Source organism: Onychomys torridus, chromosome 8 (genome assembly GCF_903995425.1).
Source record: "Onychomys torridus chromosome 8, mOncTor1.1, whole genome shotgun sequence".
Taxonomy (NCBI): Eukaryota; Metazoa; Chordata; class Mammalia; order Rodentia; family Cricetidae; genus Onychomys; species Onychomys torridus.
The window spans coordinates 109,364,651-109,387,434 of record NC_050450.1 but is presented as its reverse complement, the minus strand read 5'-3'; the positions used below and the strand labels follow the sequence as shown (position 1 = coordinate 109,387,434).

General features: G+C 44.0%; 1 protein-coding gene across 1 annotated transcript in view; it reads left to right on the top strand.

Moving 5' to 3' along the window:
- The first annotated feature begins 7,502 nt into the window (after positions 1-7,502).
- Positions 7,503-22,784, top strand: part of Rab40b (RAB40B, member RAS oncogene family) — a 34,454-nt gene continuing 19,172 nt past the window's right edge. The window contains exon 1 of the mRNA XM_036196626.1: positions 7,503-7,749. Coding sequence (XP_036052519.1) covers positions 7,605-7,749 — 145 coding nt within the window. The 5' untranslated portion in view covers positions 7,503-7,604. The remainder of the gene's footprint in view (positions 7,750-22,784) is intronic.

Sequence of the window (22,784 nt, the reverse complement as noted above, 5' to 3'; positions counted from 1 at the left end):
CCTCCCACCTCTGCCTCCCAAGTGCTGGGACTGAAGGCGTGGACCACCACTGCCCAGCAGTCAGTGGGAATTGTTATCTGCCCCTACCCTGAGGGCTGTTTAGAGGTACAAAGGGTGAAACGAGCACACTGAGGTGGACGTCCTGTCCATTAGCCACCTTTATTTTCCACCTCAATCAGCCACTACCACCAACCCTCCAACCCAATATAAACCAAAACAGGAGGTGCCACCAGAATCCCAGCTTTGTTTGATTTTTATCAAACTTGTGCCAAATGTATATAACAGAAAATTTGAGTTTATAATTTTCATGTATGCTTTTCAATAATTTTTAAGTGCATTCACATTCTTTTTCTTTTTGGGGGAGGTTGTTGGTTTTGTTTTGTTTTGAGATAGGGTTTCACTGCATAGTCTTTGCTGTCCTGGAACTCACTCTGTAGACCAGGCTGGCCTCGGACTCACAGAGATCCACCTGCCTCTGCCTCCCAAATGCTGAGATTATAGGTGTTAGACACCACATGCCTGGCAAATTCACATTCTTGAGCAACTATTACCACCATCCAGAACTTTCCCATCTTCCCAAACTGAAACTGTCACCATGAAACATTACCCTCAGGCCAGCAAGAGAGCACAATGGATAAAATGCTTGTTGCACATGCCTAGCAACCTGACTTCCATTCCTGGACTTCATGTAACAGTGGAAGGAGAGACTTGTTATTCAAAATTGTCCTCTGACTTCCACACATACAACATGGTAAGTAAGAGTGTTTCCCAGCCTGTATACATATACACACAATAAAAGAAAAAGAGTAAATATCACTCCTCCCCAGGGTAAAGGCCTACACTTGGAACAAGCCCTGTGCTATGAGGCTAGAATGACCTCTAAAATAAGAGGTAGTCACAAGCAAATCAAACTGCACTCAACCAGTGGTCTTCAACTGCAGCTGCTGCTTGTGGTGCTTTCACTCAACACCTGACCCTTCTACAGATGTTTTTGGTGGTTACCACAGAAGAGAGGGGAGATATGAGCCTCTAATATATGGAGGCCAGGATCAGCTACACAGGATCAGCTCTCCTACCCAGCTAGGATCATCTGCCCCTGTTGTCAATAGGCTAGGATAGAGATAGATGTCCTCTAATCGTCCCAAAGGCCAAAGAAGTGCCCTTGTAAAAGGCTAGCTGAGGGGGCAATGGCACATTCCTCCCAGCCCAGGGTCTCTGGTAGGTTAAACTTCCTACTCCATAACTTTTCTTGATCTCAGTGGAGTTCAGAGTTCCTTACCACCATCCTGATGGACTAAACATCTATGCCTCTTAATCATGTTGAAGCAGCTAGGCGGTGGTGGCACACGCCTTTAATCCCAGCACTCAAAAGAAAGAGGTAGGCAGATCTCTGTGAATTCTAAGACAGTTTGGTCTATAGAGAATTCCAGGCCAGCCAGCACTACATAGAGAGAACCTGTCTCCAAAAAAATCATGTTGAAGCTGTAACCCCAATTCAATAGTATTTGGAGAGAGAGTCTCGGTTGAATTTGGTTATGATAGTGGAGATTTAGCCTATGGGGCTTGACAAGAGGAGGAAGAGAAACTAGGCATGGAGGCAGAATCCTGTGATCCCAGCATTTAGCAAACCAAGTTAGAAGGTTGAGTTTCATGCCAATTTTGACTACATTGTAAGACTGTCTCAAAAACTCTAAACAAGAAAAAGAACAGGAAGTGACAAAGGGGAAAGAGAAGAGGGGAGGGGAAAGAGAGGCCATGTAAAGCAGAAGGACCTCATCTAAAAGACAGGAGGACAGTCTTCAACAGAAACCAAACCTACCTTCATCTTGGCTTCTAGCCTGCAGAACTGTGAGAAATGACAGCTTGCTGTGTGTAGGCCACCCGGCCTGTGTTGTTTAGTCGACAGCCTGAGTTGCTTAAGACAGACTCCTTTCACACCAGGAGTGGCTCTAACAGGCTTCTGGTTCATGTTTTACTCTCAAGTTTGCAAAAGTTGTATATTTACCACAGTTTCATAGGAGCATCGTTGCTTTCCACTGACTTCTGTGGAGCTGTTTTCTCCTCTTGATGGGGAAGCATTGGCATTCTGACTTTGGTATCTGACTTTGGGAGGTTGATGCATTTTATAGGGGTTGGGGTTGGGTTCTCAGTAGCTTGTGGTAGCAGGAGTCTCGACCTTCCCTGGACTGGCTTTAGGGACACCCACTGTGGCTGTGCCAAAACTGGCTAGGGTTGTCCCTAAGAAGACATGCCCTAGGGACTCAGCTCTGGAACTGTGTCAGAAGCAAGGCCTCTAATACAGGAAGTGGCTATGGAAAATTCTTCCAGTCATGTGGAGACAAACTCTTGAGGACATGACCCTCTTTAGCATTTATGAACAGAACTCACTCCTCCATTACAAGTTGCTTACACAGGACATGGTTCCATAAACACCTTTCATCACAAGTAAAAATCCTGCACTTTGCTGGGTGGTGGTGGGGCATGCCTTTAATAACCATCTCCGTGAGTTCGAGGCCAGCTTGGTCTACAGAGTGAGATCCAGGACAGGCACCAAAACTACACAGAGAAATCCTGTCTCAAAAAAACAAAGAAGAAGAAAGGAGGAGGAGGAGGAGGAGGAGGAGGAGGAGGAGGAGGAGGAGGAGGAGAGAGAAAAGATATCCTGAACTTTGAACTTTCTGGGAATGACTGGGTCCGTGGGCCATGCATCTCAATCTGGTGGAATTCGTCTGGGACCTGATACTCTACATTCTGATAGAATCTATCCATTTCAGGAAACATCAACATGAACAATGTTGTGGAATATTGGTACACTGTGTGAAGATGTATTGCCGTGATTGGTGTAATAAAAAACTGAATGGCCAATACCTAGACAGGAGGTATAGGCAGGACTTTTGGGCAGAGAGAGAACTCTGGGAAGGAGAAAAGCGTAGTTGCCAGCCAGACACAGAGAGGAAACAGGAGGTGAAAGATGGAAGAGAGGTAACACCATATGACAGAATGTAAATTAATATAAATTGGTTAATTTAAGGTATAAGAGCTAGTTGAGACAAGCCTAAGATAAAGGCCAAACTTTCATAATTAATAATAAGTCTCTGTGTAATTATTTAGGGAGCTGGTAGTTCCACAAAAGATAGCCTGACAAGAAAGCTGGCTACACAACAACAACAAGTTTGATAAAAATTTCTCTTGGCTTTCCAGAAAATAATGCAAAATTTTCACTCAAAGAGTCAATCACCAGCTATGCAAACAAAACAGACGTAGCACATATTATTGTTACCCCAGCCTAAGGATTGACAGAATGGACAATCACACATTGGAGCAGTGTCAGGGAGTCAGGATAAGATGAATAAATAGTCTTCAGACCCTGTTGGACCCTTTCTATTCTTCAGCTAGGAAAATTCAAGATATCTTCTACCTTCTCCCGGATCTCTAGAGAGACTGAGGCCCAGCTACCCACAGCTGTCTCTAGTCTTGAAAATAAAGGCAAATATACATATTATAGAGGTACCATGGCTAACAGCAAGCAGATGTGTGTGAGCCCCGAGAGAAGACATAGTCCAGTATTCATGACTCCATCCAACTCCCCCAACCCCTTTGCATATTAACCTCCACCCTGCCAGATAATCTCCAACAGGACTGGAGAGCTGCATTCAATGGCAAATAAAACAAAAAGCTGATGCATAACGACAGCTCCCAAGCCAGATGATTCAAGTGGTGTTCTGATATCCCCCTGTGGGATGGTTCCTATGAGAAGGAAAGAGGGATGTCTAAAGAGAAAAAAGACAGTTGCATTGAGGCATGAGCCCACAGAGGTGTGTGTGTGTGTGTGTGTGTGTGTGTGTGTGTGTGTGTGTGTGTATAAAGGGGTGTGATAGGGAAACAGACTCACTAATACAAAGCAAAGTAGATGTGGTGCGGATCCACGGCTGATCCTGCTTCTGTTCTCCTCAAGGCCTATGGGGACCAACTGCAAGCCGCTTTCTATGGCCTGACCCGGTCTCCTCACCCTAAGAGAGAGCTCGACCCACTTTCTCTCTCCTCTTAAGCAGTCAAGTATACAGACAAGAAGCCATGCCCCAAGGCTTATATCCCAAAGCTATTGGCAGAATGAATTCCTACAACATTGCATAAAAAAGGAAGTTTTTGTTTTTGTTTTTTAATTATTTTTTTGTTTTGTTTTGAGACAGGGTTTCTCTGTGTAGTTTTGTGCCTTTCCTGGATCTCACTCTGTAGACCAGGCTGGCCTCGAACTCACAGAGATCTGCCTGCCTCTGCCTCCTGAGTGCTGGGATTAAAGGCATGTGCCAACACCACCTGGCTGCTTTTTAACTTTTCTTGCAAGTATTCCATAGTCTGGGGTCCAATAAATAGAAGCTTAATTATAAAATTTGGGATGTGGGTTGGAGATTTAGCTCAGTGGTAGAACACTTGCCTAGCAAGTGCAAGGCCCTCGGTTGAGTTCTCAGCTCCAGAAGGAAAAAAAATTTTTTTGGGATGTTCTGTGCAGTACTTCTAATGTTTGGGTTCTGATTAGCCTGGGACAATGCTGCTCCCACTTCTCAGAGCCCTTCTGGTTGCATGTTTTTTACCATTACCCAGGAACTCATAACTACAACATAATCCTGTTCCTGGAGTCTTACATAAATAGAAGCCAATACATACTTCATTCAGCTCATGAAGGGTCCAAGAAAGATGAAAGAGCTGGCTTGAAAAGCATCTGAGACCCTGGCTGGATTCATGAGGTATGTGGAGTTTTATACAATTATTAAAATTATGAGGTGGAGAGGGCATCCTTCAGGAAACTCTGAGATTCCTGGGTGGGAACTCTTGCTTTGTGAAATAAGCATCCTTGTTGGATGGGTGTGCTATTTGATGGGCTTCATACTAATTTCAGGGCAGAAAATGGTCATCTATATGTGGTGACAGTGGATGTATGTATGATATTGCCATCCCCCACTGCCATCATACTCTAGCTTCAAACATGAATTGAATACTGGTGGCTCTCTAGGAATCTTCCAGGTCTTCAGCATTAGACTAGGACTGCTGAGGCATCTTGCTTCCTGGGCTGATTAGCTTCTAGGTTCTCAGCCTCTCCATCATGAAGGCTCTATTGTGTAAGTCAATCTAATAAATCACTTTTTGTTACATAAACACATATATACTTTATTGGCTTTGTTTCTTTAGAGAATCCTGCCTAATACAAATCCCAGCACTAAGAAGGCTGAGGCAAGAGGACTGTGCATTTGAGGCTAGCCTGGACTACATAGTGCTTTTGAGGCCAACCATACATACATACACTCAGGACGAAATGAAGGTTGTCAAGTGACATTGCTTTTTCCTTATGTAAGATGCCAGCTACTCAATCTTTGTGTTCCTCCTTCAATCCTCTCTGAAAACACACTCACAGACAGGCCAAGAAGTATGCTTCTTAGTGAAAGAGACCCCCACACAGCCTGGCTTCCTTCCCAAACACCTGTTTTCACAGAGAGATCCTTTATTAAGTGGGAAAGAAAAGTAGTTCCTTTCTGACTCAGGCAGAAAACAGCAGCAAATGGCCTTGCAGGTGTAACTTTTAAGAGGAGGAAAGGGGAGGTCTGTGTTAGAAAGGACTAGGACGCTGTGGTGAAGGAGATAAGGACAAGGGAGAAGGGGAAGGTGACAAGAGAAAGGGGGAGGGGCATTTCCCCCCAGAGGGACAAAGGACTGCCTCTGGATAGAGAGGAGACAGAAGTGGCCCATAGGTAGATGGTGGTTTATAAAGATAAATTGGGCATATTAATTGGCGAACCAAAGGGGGTTTTGGTTGCTGGACTTCAGTAGTCAGCCTCAGGAGGAGGAAGTGGTCAAATAAGGTACTAGACCTTGGTGGCTAGCTTTAGGTATGTAATCTAATGGTTTTTAGCAAGGCAGAGGGAATGGGAGAGAAGGCCAAGGCCTGTCACATGCTCAAATGGGCTAGTGTCCCTTCACTTAGGTGACTTTAGATCCTACCAAGTTGACAAGATTAGCAATCACAGAATTACAAGCAAGCTATCAATCACACCGGCTAAAAATCTGAACTCAAATCTGTCATCTCACAGGAATGACACTGACAGGCTGGTGAGATATGAGTTATGACAGAAGAGGGCAAGGTAGAATTTTTTTGATGCACTGTGATACAAGTTCAGCTGGCAAACAGTGCTGTCTGGGCACAGGCACTCAAACTGGCTCCTTAGGAAGGTTTTTCTGTGTACATAGTCAGACAATGTTGCAATATCATGGTGCTTTGAAATAAGTGCAGCTAGAGTTTACCTTGGTTAACAACAGTGTGGCCTTGAGTCAAAGATAGTCTTGTTCTTAGTCAGAAATGGCTCATCAAGATCATCCATTCTAGCCCTGGGTGTGGTGGCAGTACGTGCCTTAAATACCAGAACTCAGGAGGCAGAGGCAGGCAGATCTTGAGGCCACCCTGGTCTACAGAGCAATTTTTGGACAGCCAGGGCTTCACAGGGAAACCCTGTCTCAAAAAACCCTGTCTCAATTAATTACCCATTCTAAACTGGCAACCATATTTTGTAACTAGGGCTTATTATGATCAACTCTTTTTTAAAGGATAATTAATGGTCCTGCATTCCTCTTAGAATAATGTCCACAAACATTTTCATAATTTTCTTCCACCGCTTTTCTTTTCCACCTGCTCCTGGGAACTGAATGGAAACACCAGTACAATATGCTCCTTAATAAAGCAGAGGGCGGAGTGTAAGAGGCACTTCTGCTTCAGGTTGTATGAAGATGTGCCAGAAATGCTAAACTACAACTACTCTAAGTAACTTTGTGCCTGCTGGTAAGAAGCTCGAGGGCAGGGAGCAGGCTTTGTCCAAAGGTCTACTGCTCCCTAGGGGGTAAGAGAAAGTCAAAGAAGTTGCTGGCAGAGCTCCTCTCTCTGCCAGCATCTTCACAGGCACACGATGCACACACGAGTAGACACACTGACATGCATGGACAGAAACCCACGGAGACCTAGAGGCACTCATGCGCAGACACCTTTAGAGGTGCAAGTGTCCATATGTCCAGTTGTGAACTCACAACTGCCTGTAACTTTTAGTTCCATCTGATGCCCACATGGACACGTGCACATGTACCTAAGCTCTTACCCTAGCATTCGAGGATCTGTGGAGCTGCGGGGTAAATCCTTATTACCAGACGCTTCCCACACTAATCTGGAGCCGGCTCTGTGGAGTAACATTGGCCACGACCCCCCGCCCCCCGCCCTCCATGCCTCTCTTCCATTGGCTGTGGAAGCAGACCTCCCGCCTCCTGTTGCTTCTGGCACGGCCCATTACCGCCTCAGGATCTCCATTGGCTGAGGCAACAAGTCTTCCCAAGAGAGGCGGTGGGCGAGGTGCAGAGGCGTTAAGAACTAGATGGACGAACTTGCTAGCCAATGAGCGTGTGTATCCACCTCAGCAACTGAGGCTCCCCAATGACGAGGTAGGGTGGGCGGGCGCTGCGGCTGTCAAGAGCCCCGGCCGAAAAGCGTTTGCCTTGCCCGCAGGCACTCAGGGACCCGCCGCCGCCTGTGCTCAGCTTGGGGCCGGCATGGGAAGGGTGGCCAGGCCGGCATGATGAGCGCCCTGGGCAGCCCCGTGCGGGCCTACGATTTTTTACTTAAGTTCCTGCTGGTGGGCGACAGCGACGTGGGCAAGGGCGAGATCCTGGCCAGCTTGCAGGACGGAGCAGCCGAGTCTCTTTATGGCCACCCGGCGGGTGAGCGCGGCGGCGGGAGCGCGACCGCAGCACCCGGAGGCGCAGCGCTGGGGTCTCGGTGCGAGCGGTCGCTCCAGAGTGGGTCTAGCCCATGTAGCGGCTGGGCAGGGCTAGGTCCCGCATGCTGGGGTAGACTACACGCTGTGGGCAGAGTCCGCAAAGCAGCTCAGGGTGGGCGTCGTATTTGGGAGAAGTGAGTGGGATTGCGGGAGGCGTGGGCAGAGAGGCAGCAGAGTAGGGAACAGGAGAGACCACAGGCTCCCGGTCCGTGACCTTTTGGTGAGTGGGACTGCAAGCATAGAGTAACAAGACTAGGCTTGAACCTCGGGTTCCAAGCACCTTGCACTGGGGCTCCCTGTCCTAGTGGACAGGACTTCTAGGAGGAGGAGCCTCAGTGACGCTGTGGAGTTGGTTGGGGTGTAGAAAGATGCCCAACTAAGAGGTTCAGGAGACTGGGTGCAGATGAGACCAGAGAGCAGGCTTGAGGGCAGTGAGCAGTGTGTCCTAGTAGAAGCTTGAGGTTTGAGACCCTGCACCCCAGAGGAAGGAAACATTGGGGCAGAAACCTGTGCGGGACATACAAGAATAGTTATGTAGTGACCCCTCTCTCATACTGAGGCTGTGCAAAGACGACTGCCTTTTCGTATAGTTGTGGGGGCTTCAACTCACCTTTCCAGTACAGACCCTGTCCCGAGGCCTGCCACCCTCTGGGCTTGCAGGCTGCTTCCTGCATCTCCAGACCTCTGGCAATGCCACATGGATTAGCAGTGCTCTAAAACTGTGTGATCCAGGGCCAGTAACTGACAGCCTGACAGCACAGATTTAGACCTTTGGGGCAAAGTTCTGTTGGACAGCACTACCCCAAGAGCAGGATGTGTCCACAGTCCTGTCTTCAGGTCTGAATGCTCACTGAAGCACTGGCCTCAGCAGCAGGAAAGAGTAGAACATTTAACAAGCCCCCAAAGGGATATGAGTCCTACAGTAGATGACTGATGTGGGCAGTGAGAAAGATGTTGATGACATATGAGCAGCCTGGTTGGCGTGAGCCAGGCCCACTGAGCTTCTGTTGTATTTTATTGTCAACATGGTCGGAGAAACTTCGAAGAACTGATGCCATAGTTGTAGCCTTTGTGAACTTTTGATTTACTACATATTTTTTCTAGGGATAAGAACAGATTAGGAAGAACAGCCAGGATAGTGGCCCCCACCTGTAATCCCAGCATTCAAGAAATGGGGGTGGGGGAACTGCCATGAATTTGAGACCCTGTGGTGGGGGTGTAAAAAACAGAATGGGCGAGGGAAAAAGAGTGAAGGGAGAAAAAAGGAAACAAGTGAGGGAGAAACAAACGTTAAGATGCTAGGCCATTATTTTGTTATAAGGATGACATTTCACTGTGAGAGTTTGGCAGTGGAAGGGGAATGTTTGCAGCATCACACTCCTCTCTACCCACCCATGTCCTGGTTTTCTAGCACCCTTTGCAATTCTCATACTGCAGAGGTTCATAACACTCAATTCTGTATTGTAGCTATAATGCCAAAGAGTGCTTGGTGTTTGTGCAGTACTTACATGGATTCAACACTGGCCAACTCTTAAGCATAGCTACTCCAGAGTTCTTCATGGTACTGCTTAACCTTGTAACTAGCTGCTTTTCATTACCAGTTATCCAGGACTAAGAGCTTTCTTGAGATGCTTGCACTCAGAACACCATTGTCTGTCTCTGGATGATGCCTTGGCTGTACACAGTGTTCTTAGATGATACTGCTTTTCCCTCAACACCCTGCTAACCTGTTCTTTTGTATTTGATGTTGTCATGGTGAAAGCCTCAAGTCAACTGATTTCTAGATGGGTAATTTGCCTTTTCTTCAGGGATTTTTGAAGGCTGTTTTCTTTGCCTTACAGTTCCTTACTTAACCAATCCATGACTCAGAAGTTTTGACATATTGTATATTCTGAGTTCCTATATAAAAAATATTTTCTTAATTTCAGAGGAATTTGCTTTATGTCCATAAAATATCTTTTATTGGTTTTGTATTTGTTTCTTGTATGTTGTTTCTTATGAAAATGAGTACAAGCTGGCTTAAAACAAGAGAAGTTTATTCTCTCAGTTTCTGGGTCCTGTAATCTACACAGTTTGGCTGAGCTAAAGGCAAGGCGTAAGTAGGGCATTGTTTCTACATGGAGCTCTAGGAGAGACTCTTCTTTCATAACTTCTAGAACCTTCCTACACCACAGGGCTCTGAGCCCCTTTCTTGGTAGCTTTCCCTTGGCTCTGTTTGAATTCTCCTGCCTTGTTTTCTCACTTCAAAGTACATGGTGATAACTTTTTATCCACCTACACTGTCTGGGACAATATCTCTATCCCAATACTCTATTATCAACTTTAATTCCATTTGCACTTTAGCTGCTCTTCACATGTGCCCTGACATATTCACGGGTGAGGCTTGAACAGGCTCATTGATGAGAGGGCTGTTGTTCTGCCCTGCACTTCTATGCTGGGCATCTGTGTGTATTTTCCAAATGTATTCACCTCTTTCCACTTGCTTTAGGTTATTTTTTTGTCTCTTTCATCTGAATTTCTGTGACTATCTTGTCTTTCTTTATTGAGTGTTTGACTTTAGTAAATTGTTCAGGAATGACGTCATTTCAAAATTTTCTTTACTTTTGCTATTTTCCTTTTTTTCAATTCAAACAGTTTTTACATTTCATTAAAAATCTCTTTAGGGGTTGGGGATTTAGCTCAGTGGTAGAGCGCTTGCCTAGCAAGCACAAGGCCCGGGGTTCGCTCCTCAGCTCCAAAAAAAAAAAAAAAAAAAAAATCTCTTTAATGGGCTGTAGAGATAGTTCAGTTAACAGCACTCACTGTTCTTTCAGAGGACCTGAGTTCCATTTCCAACACCCACTTGGTGCTGGAACTCACAACGGCCTGCAACTTTAGTTCCCATGGATCTGATGCCTTCTTCTGGCCTCTGCAGGCACTAGGCATGTACATGCTGTACACACATGCATGCAGGCAAATCATTCATACACAGAAAGTAAAAATAAATGAATCTTACAAAGAAAAACTGTTGCAAAACATCTATTTGAATTCATAGTTTACCTGATTTGCAGTTTTGGTAGCTTGCTGTGTTGTTGAAGCAATAAGAATGGACTTCCTTTTGTCCCTTGGGTCCTTTGCATGTTTTCATTACTCTTAACTTTCTGAAGTGAAATATACGTATAGAATGGTACACATTCTAACATTACATAGCTCAGGGAACTTCCACAAAACTAACGTGCGGTATCACCAGCATCCAGATTAAGACATGATACTGCCAGGCTCCTGAAGCCCACAATTCCCTCTGCCAGTCACAGCATGCCCCTCATCATAACCACAGTCCTGGATTTGACAGAATAGTTCACTCTTGCCTGAATTTACACTGTGGAAAAGAGAACCATGCAGTATTTGCTTCTCTGCGAGTGCTTCTCTTGCTCTTTTATGCATGTGAGGTTCTTGTTTATAAATCCACACTATGGCTGGCTGATCCTGCTGGTTATGGGAATTTGTGTGGTTTCCGGTTACTGATTATAATGGTTTTCTTTTTTTTTTTTTTGTTTTTTGTTTTTTGTTTTTCGAGACAGGGTTTCTCCAAGTAGTTTTGGTGCCTGTCCTGGAACTCACTTGGTAGCCCAGGCTGGCCTCGAACTCACAGAGATCCACCTGGCTCTGCCTCCCGAGTGCTGGGATTAAAGGCGTGCGCCACCACTGCCCAGCTATAATGGTTTTCTTTGCTGTGCACATGTGTAGTACATGTCTTTTTCATTTCTGCTAGCAATGCTGAGTTTGGGACACGTATATGAGTCTGAGTGTGTAGCTTAGTCATACAGCATGTGCTTATCATATGTGTGGCCATGGTTTCAGTTCCCATAACCACACACACAGACACAGACACAGACACAGACACACACACACACACACACACACACACACACACACACACACACACACACACACTAACAGATGTGAATACTTACACATAAATTTAACTTTGGTACATACTCCTAAATGCTTTCTAATTTACATTTCAAACAATAAATTATAAGAGCTGTAGTGGCTCATAATCTCACCAACTCTTATTACTTTCCTTTTACAATTTAACTCTTCTCTTTTGTTTATTTTATTTTATATATTTTTTAATTTTTATGAGTATTTTGCCTTCATGCATATAGGTACACCACATACATGCCTGGTGTCCATGAATATCAGAAGATGTTGGGTCCCCTGGGACTGGAATTATAGAAGGCTGTGAGCTACAAGCGGGTGCTGGGAACCAAACCTAGGTTCTTCGAAAGAGCATCATGTGCTCTTACCTGCTGAGACATCTCTCCAGCCCCTTTTATTGTTTATTTTAATATAAGGGCGGGGAATGCAGCTCATTTGGCAGAGTACTTTTCTAGCATGCATAAAGACCTAGATTTGCTCCTCAACTCCACATTAAAAACAAAACAAAAGAAAAAACTAGATGTAGTGGCATATAGTGGTAATCTCAGTATTTGAGAGGTCAGGTTAAAGAAAGAAAATTAGGAGTTCAAGATCATCCTTGGATATATAGCAAGTTCAAGGCCAGCCTGGGCTACATGACATCTGGCCTCAAAAAACACACAAGAATATTTTAAGCATCTGTTTAGGATTTTTATTTTCTCTGATGGCTAATGAGATTAAACACATTTTTATTTTTATTTCTTCTTTTATAAAATATGCAAATCTTTGTCTTTTTTCGTTTAGTTTGATTATTTTTAGTGATTGGTAGGAGTGTCTAAAAATATATTGTCTATGAGTTTTGTGTCAGGTACTTGCACTGTGCATAGTGACTCTCTTTACATCATTTTGTCAGTCCTTTAGTAGTGATTTTGAACAAACAGAAGACTCAAATTTTTTTGTTGTTGTTTTGTTTTGTTTTTCGAGACAGGGTTTCTCTGTAGGTTTGGAGCCTGTCCTGGACTAGCTCTGTAGATCAGGCTGGCCTTGAACTCACAGAGATCCACCTGCCTCTGCCTCCTGAGTGCTGGGATTACAGGCGTGCACCACCACCACCAGAGACGCCTCTAATTTTAATACAACCAAAATAACCAATGTCTCATGGTAGGGGCTGAGTTTTGTGTAGTAAGTCTTTTCCTATTGGTAGTGAAAAGGTTCCCCTCTAAAAGCTCTGTTGGTCTACCTTTGATGCTGATGGTTGTCTTCCAGTTGAAATATGGTATGAGGAATTGTCTTGTGTTTTTTTTTCCTATTGCCGTGATAAACATCATGACCAAAAGCAATTTAGGAAAGGTTTTACTTCATCTTACAGCTTACAGTCCATCATGAAGCAAAGTCAGGGCAGGAACTCAAAGCAGGAACTAAGGCAGCCACCATAAGGAGTGCTGCTGATTGGCTTGCTCAGTTTACTTTCTATATATAAAGAGGGCCACCTGCAACAGAATGGTACTACCCACAGTGGGCTGGACCCTTCCACATCAATCACCAATCAAGAAAATGCCCCACGGGCTTGCCTACAGGCCAATGTAATGGAAATAATTCTTTCAATTGAGGTTCTCTCTTCTCAATGACTCTAGCTTGTGGTAAGATGACCAACAAACAAACAAACAAATCCAAAAATAATGAACACAGGAATCAACATACGTTTTTAAATTTTTTGACAGTTAACTACCCAGTTGGAGAAATGTCTTCCTTTCTCTGTGCTACATCTTTGACAATGGTGCTTGGGATACCTGTGGGTCTGAGCAGTTGGTCTGTCTGTATGATTGCCAGCTTCCTGTAACAAATATCTGAGGTATTCACTTCATAAAGAAAAAAGGGTTTGTTTAGCTCATAGTTTTGGAGATTTAATCCATGATCAGCTGGCCCTGATGCTTTGGGCCTGGTGCAAGGCAGTAAGTACATTGTGGGGAGAGGAAAGCAAAGAGGCAGCTGAGGTTCCACTGTGACCCAAGACTTCACATCAGCCCCTCAAAGGTTCTACCTTTCCCTAAAGTGTCACTCTAAGAGCAAACCTTAACCATGTAGGTCACTGGGAACATTCATCCTAACCATGGCAGTTGATTTGTCCCCTCTGAGCATGCATCATTCATGCAAGCTCTTCCTGTCTTGTTGCAGGAGGTGTGTTCTCCTTAGCCTAACCATGTGTAGATAAACCTTCCCACGTGTCATCTTGGTCATTTTACTACCCTTTGTCCTGCAGCTGGGCAGAGTCTTGGGTTCTGGGTCCTGCAGCTTATGAGGACCCTTGCTATGGAGCCTGTTTCCTAGGGAGCTGTCTTCTATTCCTGTGGTGACTATGGTGATTCTTCTCCTGCACTGGTCTTTCCAGGGTTCTCACTCCTGTCCAGCAAGCAGGTTTCCAGTTCAACCCTTCTGGAATGTTCTGTTTATTTTTTTTTCCAAGCAGGCACTGAAGAGGGTTGGTAGCCACGCCACCTTTCTTCCCCTGCACACCCCACATCCCCTTTGCCTCAGTGGCCAGTACGTCCCACACCAGCTCTTGACCTTCCTTTCCCTGACTGAGGATGTTTCTGCATTTTGTGAATTTCATTAATGGTAAGGAATGGAAGTGGATTAAACAGTCCTGAAATACCACATTGTTGCTCCCAAATGTCCCCAGCAGAGCAGGCACGCTGTGTTCTCTGACTGCTTCCCTTTTTGGCTATGTCTCCAGCTCCTTTTTATGATTTATTAATTTTTATTTTACGCACATTGGTGTTTGCCTGCATGTATATCCATGTGAGGATGTCAAATCACTTGGAACTGGAATTACAGACAGTTGTTAACTGCCATGTGAGTGCTGGGAATTGAACCCAGTCCTCTGGAAGAGCAGCCAGTGCTATTAACCACTGAACTATCTCTCCAGCCCTTCCAGCTCCTTTTTCTCAGGAAAATCTTTCTATTTTTTTTTTTTTGTTTCATCTTCACCCAGAGGTAATAATAATAATTCCCATGTATTGAGAGTGTGCAAGAATCATTTAGTGGGACAAGTTATATTGTCAGGCCCTGAGAGGGTGAATAATGCCCTTAAGATTGTTTAGTGTGTAGAGGAGCCAGGATGTAGACAGGTAGGCTGGCTCAAGGGACTGCACTAGATCCCCACCACCCTCAGAAGTCTATCTCTAAGAAATAATGCTCAGGGAAGTCCCTGTTTTTAATGTTCCTTCCATACAAGGAGCACTAAGGCTTCTTTATCCAGTGACCCAGTTGTAATCTTTTCTCCTTTCTTTTTGGTTCTGACAAATGTTCCTCCCAGAGCTGTTGTTTCCTCCTCTTTCTGTTCTGCAGGCAACCGTACATTTGCTCCTTTACATAGCTACCCTGCAGGTTTCCCATGGCAACCTCTTTAAGACTTAAAACATGATGTATGAAGTCATTGCTTCCCAATGTGAACTCAAGAGTTCTAACCTGAACCCATGCCCTCTGGGGAAGCACTCTAAAGAGGGTCTGATTTCCTACTGTGTTACAGACCATGGTACCACTTGTGAGCATACAGTCAATTTTTTAAGTGAAATTTTTTTTAACGTTCAGAAATGCTTCTGTGTGCTTGAAAATAAATAAAGCAGCATTTGCATCTATGTGTGTGGTACTGGTATTGAACCTAGGGCGATGCTCAAACATAGCCCTCTTTTTTCATTTGTTTGTTTTTGTTGTTGCTGTTGGTTTTTTGTCTTGTTTGTTTGCTTTTTAATATGAGGTTTTACTATGTACCTCTAGCTGGCCTGGAATCCACAGAGATCTGACTTGCCTCTGCCTCTTAAGTATAAAAGTATTAAAAATATTAAAGGTATGTGCCACGAAGCCTTGCCTTCTTTTGTTACTTTCTGTTTTTGAGATGGGTTCTTACTAGGTTGTTGAGCCTAGCCTTGAATTCACTCTGTAGTCCTGATGAGTCTTGAACTTGCAATCCTTCTGCCTTCAGTGTGAGGACTGCAACTTTGGGCATCTAGAGCAATGGGCCATATCAGCCCACTTGCAGCTGTGGATGCTTTTTGCAGTATAAGATTTTTTAAAACTATGTTTCAAACTTTATTCCCAGATTCAGTATCTAGCTGAATTTAAGTGTGTGTGTGTGTGTGTGTGTGTGTGTGTGTGTGTGTGTGTGCGTGCGTGTGTGTGTGTGTGTGTGTGTGTGTGTGTATACTACAGCTCACATGTTGAGGACAACTTGCAGGAGGCAGTTCTCTCCTTTCACTATGTGAATCCTGGGATGGACTTCAGGTTTTGCAGCAGATTCCTTTACTTGCTGAACCATGACTCCAGCCTCAAAATAATTTTCAGAAGTGTTTATATGGGACTTGGGATGTGGACTGGGTATGTAGATAGAGTGCTTGTCTAACATGCATGAAGTTCTGATTTACACACCTATCATCCTACACTCAGGTGGTAGAGGTGGTTCAGAAGTTCCAGGTCATTGTTGGCTATATGAAGCTCAAAACTAGCCTGAGATTTTTTTTTAATCTCATTTTTAAAAATTAAAAAAAAGTCTCATTTTTTTAATGTTTATGACTTAAAAGCAAAGCTCCTAGGAATTTCTTCACATGTTATGTTGTCTCAAAGTTGGTTCAGTCCAAGGTGGGTAGTGGCAGCCTTTAATCTCAGCACTCTAGGAGGCAGAGGCAGGCAGATCTCTGTGAGGCCAGCCTGGGCTACAGAGCAAGTTTCAGGACAATGAGGGCTGTTACCCAGAGAAACCCTGTCTCAAAACAAACAAACAAACAAACAAACAAACATTGGCTCAGTCCAGTTGGTCTCACCCTTTTTAAATCTTTTTAGAATTTGTGATAAGTTTTGGGCTTCGCCATCAGCCCTTTATTACTTGGAGATGGTGTGGGTGAAGCATCAGCATAGAATATCCAAGAAACAGTCCTCATCTGTCTCCACCTGGCCTACACTGTGGATTGTGTCCATTGTCCATGCTGGTGGATTGTGGGGTTGTTATAGTGAAGCCGTTGCTCATTGGTTTGTAAGCAGCTATGTCTCTCGTACCTGGTATACTATTGACCTCTGTGAAGTGGACACAGGGTTTCTCTTCTTTAAAAAAAAAAATATGAGTGTTTTGCCTGCAGGTATGTCTGTGTACCACATCCATGCAGTGCCCACAGAGATCACAAGAGAACACTGGATGCCCTGGAACTGGGTTTATAGAGAGTCTTTAGCCACCATGTGGGTTCTGGGAACCGAATCTGGGGCCTCTGGGAGAATGACAACTACTCTCTTCAGCCCACCTCGCACTCTTCTTTAAGTTTTGTTGGTGTGTACTGAGGTCCAGAGGTCTGGAACTATTTGTATGATCTTTGGGTAATTTAGATGGTTTTAGTTTTATTTTTCCACAGCATTATTTTTCTTCTTTTAATATTTTATTTATTTATTATGTATGCTATGTATTTAATTAAATGTATGCCATGGCATATGGTTTGGGACAACAGACACATTATGGGAATTGACTCTCTCCCTTCTACCATGTGTATCCCAGGGATGGAATTCAGGTCATCAGATGATGACAAGTATCCTTTCTCCCTGAACCCTTCTTCTCATCATCTCACAGTCCACAGCATTATTTTCTTTTATGAATGAATGTGGCTATACACTTTGCTTTTTCATAAGTGGACTTGGCATTCCGTGATACTAAACTCTTCACAGGGTTAGTTGTTCCTGTTGTTTTAGTTTTGAGACAGAGTTTCACTATGTATTTCTGGTGAGAACTCACTCTGTAGACCAGGCTGGCCTTGAACTCAGATCTGCCTGCCTCTGCCTCCTGAGTGCTGGGATTAAAGGCATGGGCCACCATGGTTGGCATAGGTCTTAAATTCACTGTCTTACCCCACGACTAAAACTTTATTGAAAACTGACACCAAAGCAGGAAACTATTATTGTATACATTATAAAATGAAACATAATTACACTGTCTTGGAAGAGTAACTGAACTTAGGGTAGGATTTTTCTGTGAGAATACACCAATTCAGCAAGTTGCGTGTGTCATTAGTTTCTTTCTTCTAAACGAACAGCTTCCTGTGAATCTGGCTTTTCCTCCTATATGCCGGAACAATTTACACAAAGAACCATTGTTTGAACGTGGCTGAAATGGTATGAATCTTGTGTCATTTTAAACATTTTACATCCATGAAATAAGAATTTGGACTTCGGGGCTGGCTAGATGGCTCAGTGCAGTAAAGGTGCTTGACATCAAATGTATGTCTGTACACCACATGCATACAGTACTTGCTGAGGCCAGAAGGGGGCGTTGAGTCCCCTGAATCTGGAATTACAGATGGTTGTGAGTTGCCATATGGGGATTGAACCCAGGTTGTCTGCAAGAGCAGCCAGTGCTCTTAACCACAGAGCCACATCTCTCCAGTCCACTGATTTTTAAACTCTTAACATATTGTATAGAATTTAGAAACACTGTTGTATAGAATTCCACCAGGTACACAGTCTTGGACCCTTCGCTAATGGGGAAACTGCCATATAATTTTTGTTCCCTAGCCTCAGCTGAGAGAGTGTCAGCAGTACACTTGTACCATCAGGAGCCCCTGTAGGGAGATGCTCCCTTTGTGTGTCAGTGTTAGGGCTTGACAGCCAGGCCAAAGTCCGGGTGCTGTGGTCTCAGCAGGGTCTATCTGGTACTAGATGCTGATGGTCATGTCTTAGAAAGACTCCTATAATGTGGTAAAGAATCACATAGGCCCTCACAAATGCTCCTCAAGTTTTGGGCCTGAGGTAAAATGGGCCTCAAACTGTTGCTATATTGTTTGGGTTGTGTATCCCAACCTCCTGCAATTAATGGTTAATTGTCCTCCTCCAAACATGACATTTGAATTGATGGTGTGTTATTAATATTGTGGCTTGTGGCAGGATTGGTTTGATTGGTTTAATTAAAAATAAAAGCAAAGCAGGTTTATAGAGGAAGAATCATAAATATCCATATTAAACAGCAATTGGCCTTGACATGTAGACTATTAATTATTAATACAAAAGGCTATTATCTTTTTTTTTTTTTTTTGTTTTTTTGAGACAGGGTTTCTCGTTGTAGCTTTGGAGCCTGTCCTAGAACTCACTCTGTAGCCCAGGCTGGCCTCAAACTCACAGAGATCTGCCCGCCTCTGCCTCCTGAGTGCTGGGATTAAAGGCCTGCGCCACCACCACCCGGCAAAAGGTTATTATCTTAACAGGAAAACATGCATTGACTACTGTGAAGAGTATACAGTTCTCTCTTAGATTAATAATACCTATCCATAGATGAAATTGGTTTCTTCCAGTCAGAATGCTATGTGTGTTGGGAGGTCACTGACTATCCGTGGGGCTTAGGTAGAGTCAGTTCGGCATGGTGCTGAAACCAGTCCCATCAAACTTGTCCCTCGGGCTGTTCAAGAGTGGTGCAGTGGGAGAGGGGCTTATCACATGTTTCTAGTGGAGGAAGGCTTCCTGAGCTGCTGTGACAATTGACATAAATGAGGCCTTACAATAGCAGCAATGATTCTTTCATAGAGAGAAAGGTAGCTCCCAGATCAAGGTGTCAGCTGCCCTTGCTCCCTCTGACAACCTGAGACAAGGGCCCTTCCTTGCCACCCCACTTCTTGGTATCATTTATCCTTGGTTCTTTGGCATAAAGCAGGCTGGCTCTAGTCTCTGACTGTGTTGTACATCTCTACATCTCCTTATCCTTATAAGCATATCAGGCACTGGATTTAGGACCAAATTAATTCATTATGGCGCCATCTTGTTTCCATATGAAAAAACCCTATTTTCTATTTCTAAATAAGGTTACATTCTGGGATTCCAGGAAGATATAAAATTTAGAGTAACACTATTCAATCCAACACAGATGGCAATACCCCCCCATTTTAAAGACGATTTTGTAAGGCAGGCCAAGAGCTTGCTATGTAGCCAAGGATGGCCTTGGACTCTTTTGAGAAAAGCCTTACTACATAGCCCTGGCTGGCTTGGAACTCTGCAGATCAGGTTGGCTTTGAACTCATAGATCTGCCCTACTTCTGTCTCCTGAGTGCTGGGATTAAAGTGTGTGGCACCACACCTGCCAACCCTGAACTTCTAACCTTCCTATATCCACTCCATGTGTGCTGGGTCATAGACATATACCACCATGACTGGTTATGCAGGACTGAGCATCAAACCCAAAGCTTTGTGCATGCTAGGACAAGCACGTACTCTACAAGCTGAGTTACAGCCTCAACCTGGTGTTACCCTTCTCATGAAGGCAGTACCAAGAACTTGAGATCCCCCAAAGGACCTCTTCTCCTTGTGACTGAGACCTCTTGCCCATGTTGGTCTCTGTTGGCTAGGACCTTATCAAGGGACCTCCTTCCCCCAGGACCTCCCTCAAAGTAGACCTCATGCTTAGAATCCTCACCACAGGAGTGTTCTTGTTAGGCTTTCATGGTCCCATAGTGACTAGGCCATCCCAGCCCTACAAACTGGCAGGTAGCACAGAGGCGTTGCCCTGGTCATCTGTTTTAGTATCTCCAGTAACATTTTCTGAATCACAAAGGAGAAAAGAAAGTAAATGTCAAAGTAACTTTTAAAAGATTTATTTATTTTTATTTTATGTGAATGGGTGTTTTGCCTGCACATATGTCTATATACTATGTTCACCCAGTGTCCATAGAAATGAGAAGAGGGCATTGGGCCTTCGGAACTGGAGTTATAGTCATTGGTTAGCACTGTGTGTGCTGGGAACTAGACCCAGGTCCTCTGCAAGAGCAGCCAGTGCTCACTGAGTTATTTCTCCAACCTCACTTGAAAGTAATGTTTACCTACTATCTCTAGTAGCCTTTTATTTCTAATTGACATTACTACCCATTTACTATCCTTCACTACATTAGAGGAAATTCAAATTATATATAGAGGAGCTGGAAAGGTGGTTCAGAAATTAAGAGCACTGGATATTCTGTTCTTCTAGAGGTCCTGAGTTCAATTCCAAACAACCACATGGTGACTCACAAACTTCTATAATGGAATCTGATGCCCTCTGCTGGTGGGCATGCATACATGCAGACAAAGCACTCAAAAAAAAGAAACCTTTAAGAAAAGAAAAATAAAACAAAATACAATACATGTAGCACTGAATACACAATCATACATATACATATAAACACATATTGTTAATTAGATTAGAAAGTTTTCCTTGACTTGAAAAATTGAAGAGCCATAAGAACATATATTTTAAGCTAAGTGATGGTGGCCAACATCTTTAATCCCTGCCTTTGGGAGGCAGAAGTAGGTGGCTCTCTGTGAGTTTGAGGCCAGCCTGGTCTACAGAGTGAGTTCCAGGACAGCTAGGGATACCCAGAAAAACCCTATCTCAAATTAAAAAAATAAAATAAAATAAAACAAAAAAGAAAGTATGTTTTAGAACTATATATTATATCAGTTTCATACTAATAATGTTAAAAATTCTATCTATGATAGTATTACTATGTGACAGGGAGACCATGTAGAGAGGTAATGGACTGGAAGTGCAAGAAAGGCCTAGCATGTCACATGGGTTGGTCAGTGAGAAGTGAGATTGTGGGTGGTTTTACTAAGTTTTCAAATATTACTTTGTTTTAAAGTATATATATATATATACTTGGGATCCCCAAAGGACCTCTTCTTGCAGCTGGGACCCCTTGCCCATGTTGGCCTTGGAATATATATACTGGAGACTGAACCAAGGGCTTTATTAATGTTAGGCAAGCATTCTACCACTGAGCTATATCCTCAGCTCTTGGTTTTGTTTTGTTTTGAGACAGGGTCTCACTATATAGACCAGGCTAACCTCAAACTCAAGATCCTTCTGCTTAATCCTCCTAATTACTGTGGTAACAGGTGTGCACCATCATGTTAGTATCCATATTCATATGTTCACCTCCAGAAGATGGCTGTGTGGCTTGAAGTAGCTGCTGGGACTCTCCCCGGCTCCAGTGTCTGGTCAGCTCTGCTTACTGGACAGTCATTTGTAGACATATACAATGAATTGGAGTAAGGGTTGAGCTTAAGTCTGGTCTCCCACATGACCAAACCCTCAGAGCCCATCCCTGAGAAGATAACAGTCAGTGGAAATGAAGTTGCTACTGGATATGGGAGCTAGGGGCCTAGCAGGGACGTGATTATACAGGATCATTTTGCCTTGTCTAGAGGGTGTTTCCCTGATTGTGGTGTACCCTGCAAGAGAATTAGACATAGAGTCTGAGGCCATTGAGGTCCTCATGAGCAGTTAGTCACCCTAGCTCTATAAACTGATTCCTAGATGGCAGAGATGGTGGTCAAGGCTGAGCTCAGATCCTTGTTAAGATTTAGTTGTATGTCCTATAAAGGCCATGTGATAAAGGCTTGTTTGCCAGTTGGTGGACTTTTGGGCGGTGAATGGATTATGAGGGATTGGACTTCATTAATTGATTGACTAATCCATTGATGGGTTCATAATTTGATGGCATTATTAGGAGTTGGTAGAGACTATGGGACCTAGTTGAAGAGAGTAGGTACTTGGGGACATGCTCTTGGGGACTACACATTGCCCTTGGCCCCTTCCTCTCTCTGCTTTCTGGATGCCATAAGGTAAGCAGCCCTGTTCCACCACCTCCGAGTATTGTCTCACTTCAGGGCCAAAGCAAAGGAGTCAGCTGACTGTGGACTGAAACTTCTCAAACTGTGAGGGAAAACAAATCTTTTCTCCTTTATTTTTTTAGGTGTTTCAACAATGGTAGAAAAATTGACCAACTTGAGCTGTGCCAGGCCCTGAGCAGGATAATTCAGCCCATGCCTTTTCTTAGTTCCAGGGAATTGTGGCCACAGAATGTCCATCTCAGCACCCAGACTCAGGATATGCACTGAGCCAGTGTGCCCTAAGGGGCCCACAGAGTACCAGGGAAGGAGGTGGCTCTATGCTCTGTAGAAAACCCTCTTCCCAATAGGATGTCTTTTCCTAGGCTTCTCATGCTAATGTTTGTTCTCTGGACCACACAGCTCTTAGCCCATTAGGGTCAATAGCTCACATACACCAGGACAATGCTTCTA